The sequence below is a fragment of the Bidens hawaiensis genome, unplaced genomic scaffold (genome assembly GCF_021521415.1).
Source record: "Bidens hawaiensis isolate Kalapana, Puna unplaced genomic scaffold, B.hawaiensis_p1.1 tig00064076_1, whole genome shotgun sequence".
Taxonomy (NCBI): Eukaryota; Viridiplantae; Streptophyta; class Magnoliopsida; order Asterales; family Asteraceae; genus Bidens; species Bidens hawaiensis.
In genome coordinates, this window is record NW_027501467.1 from 1 (window position 1) to 9,325 (window position 9,325).

Below are 9,325 nucleotides of genomic sequence, written 5' to 3' on the forward strand. Positions count from 1 at the left end.
TGGACTCGCATTGGTTTAAGTTTGAAAACATTTATTTGATATTGGTTTTGCGCTTGTAGCGCCATGAATTATTTAAACTTGTTTGGGAGATGGCTCCCGCACTTTGTTTAGCTTCCGCACTAGCACTTAAGTACTCTGAACATTTTATTTTGATTTGTTAAAACTTTTAAGACCATGTAGATGTAGTTTGGTGTGATTAATGTGTTCGGATCCTGGTTTGTCACCCGCCTTACGGTAAAACTCCGTTAGTGGAAATTTGGGGGTGTGACAGATTGGTATCAGAGCCATTGGTTATAGCAAACCAGGTTGCATACCATTTCATATAGGTTGCAGTCCGGTCTATAGCTTTTCATGATGCATTAGTTACACTGCACATATATACATGAGATACCACTCACTCATCCCAACCCCAACCCTTGTGTCACAGTATGTCTTCATCGTCAGTTGATCCCACCCGTGAGAAAGCACCTATCATCGCTGAGGAGAGCACACCACCTGCGTCCCCGAGACTGAAGAGGCAGCGGACCATCCCTGATGCTGGCACATCTACTGCTGAGGAGTCCTCACCCGAGCACACGTTCTTGCCTAAGCCCCAGTGCGACTGGGAATGGTACCCAGAGGTGGTGACCATGATGATTGAGAAGGAGGAGGTTCCACCCCTAGCTGTTGTAGGTCCTTCTTGCCCTACTCTACCCGCCCTGCCATGCCCTCCTGAGCGGGTGATAGCTGCACTTGTTTCTGGCCTTGATAAGGCGCAGTGTAGGAAACAGGGTATGAAGTCGGACATTGCTAAGCTAGCGCAGAAACAGAGTGGAGCCAAGCATAAGATGGATTTCTTGAGGGAGCTCTGCGATCGTAGGTCAGAGATGCACTACAAGTTAACCTTTGAAGTTGAGAGGCTAGGTGAGAAGATGCAGATGCTTGCAGACAGGGTGATAGATCTGACTAACGAACTGAACATTGCTCGTAACCGTATTCGGGATCTGGAGGACCAGCTGGCACCTCCAGAGGACCCAGTGGAGGACCCTGAAGAAGACCCAGAGGAGGACCCCGAGGAGGATCCGGAGGAAGACCCCGAGGAGGAGCCCGAGGTGAGCGGGTCATCGGGAGTATCTGACGAGTGATATCATCAGTTGATATCCGTTTGGATTTCTTTCTTTTATAAACCTAGGTGGGAGGGTTGTTCCCATACAACAGAGGATATTTTTGAACTATGATGTTTGGATTGAATGATTGTAATCGGATTACAAGTTATCTTTTCAAGTATTGTTTTCTTAAATTGTGTTGAGATGTTCATAAATTAGTTGTTTGATTGTTATTGAGGTACTAGAATTAAGGCATTAATCCGGTCTATGTTCACGACTGTGTAGGATTATGTCGGGATGTGGACGTGGCCATGGCAGGGGTAGCATTACCTCACTCCAGCAGAACTGGCGGCACTCATCAACGAGCATGTGACCGCAGCGATTGCAGCCGCCCAGATTCCGGGGCAGGCGGCAGGTGGTAAGTATGCACTTTGCTGTCATTATGACCTATCGAAACTCAGGCACTAACACTTACTTTGTGAACCAAAAATCTAGGAGCAGCAGGGTGCACCTTTAAGAACTACATGGATTGTAAACCCCATGTGTTTAAAGGCACCGCGGGGGCTGTCGGTTTACTGCGCTGGATAGAGAAGACAGAATCAGTGTTTGCTATGTGTAATTGCCCGGCTGCGAGCCAGGTGAAGTTTGCTACAGGGACTATTGAGGAGTCAGCACTTACTTGGTGGAATACCCAAGTTCAGTTGTTGGGTCTAAATGCGGCCAATGCTATGTCATGGGAGGAATTCAAAAATCTGATCAAGACCGAGTATAGCCCGCGTGGTGAAGTGCAGAAGTTAGAGCATGAGTTTTGGAATTTGCGGATGGAGGGTTCCGACATTGAGGCTTATACGACACGATCCCATGAGTTAGCGATACTGTGCCCTCAAATGGTCGATCCTGCTTATAAGATGTTCGAAATGTATATTGACGGTTTACCTCCGCAGATCCAGAGTATGGTGACGTCGGCAAATCCCGCCAACATTCACGATGCCGTCCGGTTAGCTCATAAGTTAACTGATCAAGCCGTCAAACAAGGCACTCTCCCGTCCAAGAAGTCTGCTACTGGCACATCCGATAATAAACGCAAGTAGGAGAGTAGTGGCAACAACAACTCCAACAACAAGAGCACCTCTTCAGGCCACAATCAACAGAGACGGTTTGAGTCTCCTCGCAGGAACAATTACCCGAGCCAGAACCAACAACAGGGAGGATATCAGGGGAAACTCCCAAAGTGTAACAAGTGTAACTTCCATCATGCGGGGAAATGTGATAAGTACCGTTGCAACAAGTGTGGCAGACATGGCCACGAAACCAAGTTTTGCCGAGCAGACAACCCCCAGAAACAAGCCCCACCACAAGAGGCCCCGAAAGGGTGTTTTGAGTGTGGACAGGAGGGTCACTTTAAGAGAAACTGCCCCAAACTGAAGAATGCTGGTAAAGGAGGGGCAAATGGCAACGGGAAGAATGGTAACAATGGGAATGGTAACAACGGAGGTGAAGGCATGGGAAGAGCCTTCGTTATTGGTGGTGGTTCAGGTGAGACTTTTAACGACTCCGTAACTATTACCGGTAAATATAAAATGAATGGTTGTTATGCGCTAACTTTATTTGATACCGGGGCCAATCGAAGTTTCGTGTCAACTAAATTTTGTGAAATGGTTAATAGCACCCCATCTGCCCTAGAGTCTAAGTACACTATCGAGTTAGCAGATGGTAAAACCATCCAAGTGTCCCATATTTTGAAGGGTTGTACCATAGAATTGTCTAGTCATTTGTTTCCCATAGATCTTATGCCGATTGAACTTGGTAGCTTCGACTTAGTTATTGGGATGGATTGGTTGTCCGAGCACCAAGCCGAGGTTGTCTGTCACGAGAAGATCGTCCGCATACCTCTCCCTGGGGGAGAAACTCTCATTGTTCATGGTGAGAAAGAGAGTGCGACAGTTGGGATCATTTCCCTTATGAAGGCACAGAAGTTACTGCGTAAAGGCCATACTACGATCTTAGCCCTAATCACCGACAAAGGTACTGACGAGGCTGTGGAGGAGGAGGTCTCAATCGACCAGATCCCTATTGTTAGAGACTTTCCTGAGGTTTTCCCCGAAGACCTACCTGGCCTTCCACCTCACAGACAAGTGGAGTTCCAAATCGACCTGACACAAAGAGCTGTTCCTGTAGCTCGTTCACCGTATCGCCTTGCTCTGAAGGAGTTAGAGGAACTGTCTAAGCAGTTGCAAGAACTGCTAGATAAGAGTTTCATACGCCCCAGTTCATCCCCGTGGGGAGCTCCAGTCCTATTCGTGAAGAAGAAGGATGGAACTCTACGCATGTGTGTCGACTATCGGGAACTTAATAAGGTGACGACCAAGAACCGGTATCCCTTGCCACGTATTGATGATCTGTTTGATCAGCTGCAAGGATCCAGTTACTACTCGAAGGTCGACCTTATGTTGGGTTATCACCAACTCCGAGTTCAAGAAGAAGACATTGCGAAACAGCGTTTCGTACTCGTTATGGACACTATGAGTTCGCCGTTATGCCATTTGGGTTAACAAACGCCCCAGCCGTATTCATGGACCTCATGAATCGTGTTTGTAAGCCTTATTTGGATAAATTCGTCATTGTGTTCATAGACGACATCTTGATATATTCGAAGACAAGGGAGGAACATGAAGAGCACTTGCGATTAATGATGGAGCTACTCATGAAGGAACAACTGTATGCCAAATTATCGAAGTGCGAGTTCTGGATGCGTGAAGTAAAATTTTTGGGCCACGTGGTAAGTGGGGAGGGAATCCAAGTGGACCAGTCCAAGATTGAAGCAATCAAGGATTGGCCAAATCCGAAAACTCCCACCGAGATCCGTCAATTTCTGGGATTAGCTGGTTATTATTGCAGATTTATTGGAGGATTTTCCAAGATTGCTCAACCACTCACATCCTTAACCCGCAAGGGCATTGTGTATAAGTGGACCGAGGCACATGACACAGCATTTCAAACTCTGAAAGACAAGCTGTGTAGTGCGCCAATCCTATCACTGCCCGAAGGAGTAAAAGACTTTGTTGTTTACTGCGATGCTTAACTGCAAGGAATTGGATGTGTGCTTATGCAACGGGAAAAGGTCATCGCATATGCTTCTCGACAACTGAAGACCGCTGAAAAGAACTACACGATCCATGACTTAGAACTTGGAGCCGTCATCTTTGCACTAAAAATCTGGAGGCATTACCTCTATGGAACCCAGTGTACGATCTACACTGACCATAAGAGCCTCCAGCACATATTCGAGCAGAAAGAACTGAACATGAGGCAGAGACGATGGGTCGAGTTGCTTAACGATTATGAATGTGCTATTAAGTATCATCCGGGTAAAGCCAACGTGGTGGCTGACGCCTTGAGCCGAAAGGAAACTTTGAAGCCCAGGAGGGTTAGGGCTTTACAACTAACGATTCACTCTGGTCTACTTGAAAAGATCAGGGATGCCCAGTTAGAAGCTCTGAAAGCCAAGAATTTCGATGCCTAATCTTTGCGCGGTGTAGACGGGAACTCAGAGGTTAAGTCGGATGGCTTTCGGTATTACCATGATCGAATTTGGGTAAACACTGGTCATGGACGAAGCACACAAATCCCGATACTCAGTACATCCGGGATCAGATAAGATGTACCATGACTTAAAAGAGCTATACTGGTGGCCGAGTATGAAAGTGGAAATTGCTGGGTACGTGGCTAAGTGTCTGATATGTGCCAAAGTGAAAGCAGAACATAGGAAACCGCCGGGATTACTTCAACAACCCGAAATTCCTATGGGGAAATGGGAACAGATATCCATGGATTTCATATCCAAACTACCCAAGACACCCAGCGGTTGCAACATGATTTGGGTCATAGTGGATCGATTGACCAAATCCGCACATTTTCTAGCCATCCGGGAAGCGGACAAGACGGATAGGTTGGCTAGCATTTACATTAAAGAAATCGTTTCCCATCATGGTGTGCCGATATCGATTATTTCGGACCGTGATGCTAGGTTTACCTCAAACTTTTGGAAATCATTGCAAAAGTCGTTGGGTACACGACTGGATATGAGCACGGCTTATCATCCACAAAAAGACGGTCAGAGCAAGCGAACAATACAAACATTGGAGGATTTGTTAAGGGTGTGCATCATCGATTTTGGGAACAGTTGGGAGACGCACTTGCCTTTGGTTGAGTTCTCTTACAATAACAGTTGCCATAAGAGCATACAAGCAGCCCCTTTTGAAGCTCTGTATGGGCGTAAATGCCGATCACTACTCTGCTGGGCGGAAGTGGGTGAGAGCCAACTAACAGTCCCTGAAATAGTTCATGAAACGACGAAGAGGATAGTTCAGATCCGAAACCGTATGGCAGCAGCACGTGATCGTCAGAAAAGTTATGCTGATAAGCGTAGAAGGCCTTTGGAATTTGAAGTCGGGGACAAAGTTTTATTAAAAGTGGCACCGTGGAAGGGTGTCATTCGTTTCATAAAATGGGGAAAGTTGAGCCCGCGTTACGTAAGGCCATTCGAAATCATGGAACGAATCGGTCCAGTGGCTTATAGGTTGGACTTACCGGAACAACTCCGCGGAGTACATAACGTCTTCCACGTATCAAATCTTAAAAAGTGTTTGGCTGACGAAAACTTGATAATTCCTTTGGAGGAACTAGAAGTGGATGAACAGTTGCGTTTCATCGAAGAGCCGGTGGAAATCATGGATCAGGACGTAAAGACCCGTAGGCACAGTAAAACTCCTATCGTTCGCGTTCGTTGGAACTCTAAGCGTGGACCAGAGTTCACATGGGAGCCCAAAGACCAGATGAAAGAAAAGTATCCACACCTATTCAAACCTGAAGCCAAACCATAGGTACGATTTAAATTTTCGGGACAAAAATTCTTTTAACAAGGGATGATGTGACAAACCTAAAATTTTTCTTTTCTATCCCTTTCATGTCCCAGTCTAGTGGTGACATCACATTAGTTTTCGGGACGAAAATTCTTTTAACAAGGGGATGATGTGACAATTGCACAAAAGACTTGGTGATTTTTGGTAAACAAGGGTTTAAGCATTTGATCAAGCAAAGTGAGTAGATTATTATGTTTATATGTTCTTTTTCTTTTAATTCATATGAACCTTGTATCCAAATGGTTGGATCATGAAAGGGGATGATCAAAGTTTGACAAATAAAAAGGATTTTTGTATGAGTCTTGATTAATATTTTGAGTCCTTTATAAATACTTGTGTTCTTATTATGAAATCAAATGGATAAAAATAAGACATGCAATTTGATTTGGTAAGAATGTTTCTTGATGATTGTTGAATCAAAGGATAGAAAAGTTGTGATTTGTAGTTGATTGTGGTTAAAACTGTTTATTGGCAGATTATATGTTACGGATTTGGATTGTTGATAACTTGATGATATGTTTGAGTTTCTGATCGATTTTTGATTCTATGAACATGTACGTTGAATCTAGTTTTCAGAAAGTCCGAAATCTTAATTTTTGGACACTGTTTGAATACTTTTTATTAATTTACAAAATCAGGATGCAAATCTAAATTAGAGAAAATAATTCTGAGTTGAGTTGTAAATTTCATAACTTGATGATAAAAATATATATGGATATAATTCTACTTCTAGAATGTTGTAAATTGCACTAGGAATCTAGTCCAATTGGTCTTGCATCAATTGGACAAATATGGAATTTTTGACAAATTTTTGATTACTGCTGTGTTGTTGTAGAAATATAAATCATGTTGTTGTAGTATATGAATATTCTGGACGAATTGGTAAATCCAAAAATTGTGAGAAAAATATATGTTGAACCTAATACTGATGTGTATATGTGTGATTTATTTGGTAATTTAATTATGAGTTTTGATTGATGAGAAAAATCGGTTTAGGTGGTATAAATTGTTAAAGGTGATAAAGGTGTTGGTTGAATTGAGATAATTGCAAATTGTGATATGTTAGTTGTGGTAAATTAGAACTTTGACTTTTTAAGTCAACCTAGAACTAGTTGACTAAATAGTTAGTCTTGCTTGTGATGTTGTGAAAGTGTATTGATCATAGAATTGCAAGGAATATGGCTAAGTGTGTATACTTGATGATTGATTAAGTGTGACTAGAATTATAAGGTAAACATTCTAAGTCCAACATTTTAGTCAAAGGTCAATATTTTAGTCAAAGGTCAATATTTTAGTCAAATGTCAATATTTTAGTCAAAGTCAACTTTAGTCAAAGTCAACTTTAGTCAAAGCCAACTTTAGTCAAAGTCAACAAAAGTCAAACTTTGGTCAAAAGTCTTTTTAAAAACAATGGGAGATTGTTGGATACTAGTGGTTCTAGGAACCATCCCACAAGTTACTTACATACTTGCATTTTTAGGGTCTTAGCACGTGACGCATTTACTTCGGTCGGATTTGTGTAATACCCGAAGCACCAACAAGGTGAGTTTACGGCCCCACTTTTATACCTTTCCTTTGGGGGAGGAAACATGCAAAACTGTTTTACTTTACTTGCTCTAAATCTTTGCACAACCGTTTGGTTGCTTATAACGTAGTGTTTCTTTGCCATGGAAAGTCCTCACGAACATCGGACCGTTAACTAAGGTTAACTGGCGTGGTAAATTTAAATAGTACTATTGGGTTTGACAAACCCCACCCTGCATTATTCTTGACTGGAGGTCGAACGGGGTGTAACTTTGACCAAACATTGTTAAGTTTTGGCAATACTTGACTTGAGGCAATAACTAGTCAGCTTCGGTCGTGATGGAAACATAACACTATGCGGCAACGAGTTAACTAAGTGTAGTTAACCATGGGCCACTTTTATTTATAAATGTTTATGAACTGATAGAGCATAACTTACTTTGAAAACCTGTGATCTCACCAACCATAGGTGTTGACTCTTTTTAGCATGTTTTCCTCAGGTCACTAGCAAGCACTTGGATTAGGATAACATTGCATGCATGGACTTGCATTGGTTTAAGTTTGAAAACATTTATTTGATATTGGTTTTGCGCTTGTAGCGCCATGAATTATTTAAACTTGTTTGGAAGATGGCTCCCGCACTTTGTTTGGCTTCCGCACTAGCACTTAAGTACTCTGAACATTTTATTTTGATTTGTTAAAACTTTTAAGACCATGTAGATGTCGTTTGGTGTGATTAATGTGTTCGGATCCTGGTTTGTCACCCGCCTTACGGTAAAACTCCTTTAGTGGAAATTTGGGGGTGTGACGGTAGCTAACCATATGTCCATTAAGTCCATTTGATCATCAAGTTTGCATTTTTATGAAACATCTAGACCCGATCTACTCTAGGGTTAAGTTTCATGACAAACCATTCACAAAAACGTAACCTTTAAATGTAAAGAACATACCTTTAGACGTTTGCAAGGTCACGGATGGCTTGATTATGAACTTGGATCGTATATCTAGCTTGATTAATGAAGATAAATCAAAGGCCTATGTCGTTTGATCTTGGATCTCATCTTTCTCCCTTGCGGCTGAATATGGAAGGGTTGTGTGTGTGTTATGGAGGTGTAGAGGATATTATGGATAAGTTGGATGGAAATGGAGAGATTTAGGGTTTAAGGGGGGTATTTATACTCCCTTAAGCCCATGGACCTAAGGCCTATCTTTCCTTTTTTTTAGTCCATGATTAATCCATCTAATTAGCCTACTTATCTTTCCCCCCTTTATCATTATTTTATTTACCAACTCAAGTAAACTTTTCCATTATAAGAAATATTGTATTATTATTCGAAATTTGGGATGTTACAGGTTGATACCTGCATCCTGCATAGAACCACGATTAGCATTTAAGGATATAGAATCATACGAGTTACCTCTTAGTTGCGTAAAGGTTGGCATTCCAGAAGAGTGGCTGAGGTAAGAAGAGTCTGCCACAGGAGTTGGTCCACCGGAAGCAATGGTCTGCATGGAGACTATATCTCCTTCATGGACCTTAGAGGATCGTTGATGTTGAACTCCTGAGGATCCTTGATCCTGGAAGAAGGATCCTTGACTGTGGATGAAGGGTCCTAATGGTTGGGAGTTGAAGGATCCTTGAAGATATGATCCGTAGGATCCTGGTTGAAGGATCAATGGTCCTTGCTGAAAGGTTGAGGATCCTTGAGCTAGCTGACCCATGGACCCCGGTTGAAGGATGGATGATCCTTGCTGAAAAGTTGAGGATGCTTGAGCTAGCTGACCCGTGGACCC

General features: G+C 42.7%; 1 protein-coding gene across 1 annotated transcript; it reads left to right on the forward strand.

The window, feature by feature from the left end:
• Positions 1-1,813: 1,813 nt before the first annotated feature.
• On the forward strand, positions 1,814-8,996 carry LOC143604167 (uncharacterized). The gene is made up of 4 exons (XM_077080732.1): positions 1,814-2,172; positions 2,260-3,459; positions 4,783-5,352; positions 8,885-8,996. The coding sequence occupies exons 1-4, from the start codon at positions 1,814-1,816 to the stop codon at positions 8,994-8,996; spliced, it is 2,241 nt and encodes a 746-aa protein (XP_076936847.1).
• Positions 8,997-9,325: the final 329 nt, after the last annotated feature.

Excerpts from the sequence above, each read along its gene's own strand:
- LOC143604167 (XM_077080732.1), top strand. The coding sequence starts at position 1,814 with ATGTCATGGGAGGAATTCAAAAATCTGATCAAGACCGAGTATAGCCCG. Across the intron at positions 2,173-2,259 it reads ACATCCGATAATAAACGCAA|GAACAATTACCCGAGCCAGA; the intron begins GTAGGAGAGTAG and ends GTCTCCTCGCAG. Across the intron at positions 3,460-4,782 it reads AAGGTGACGACCAAGAACCG|TATGAAAGTGGAAATTGCTG; the intron begins GTATCCCTTGCC and ends CTGGTGGCCGAG.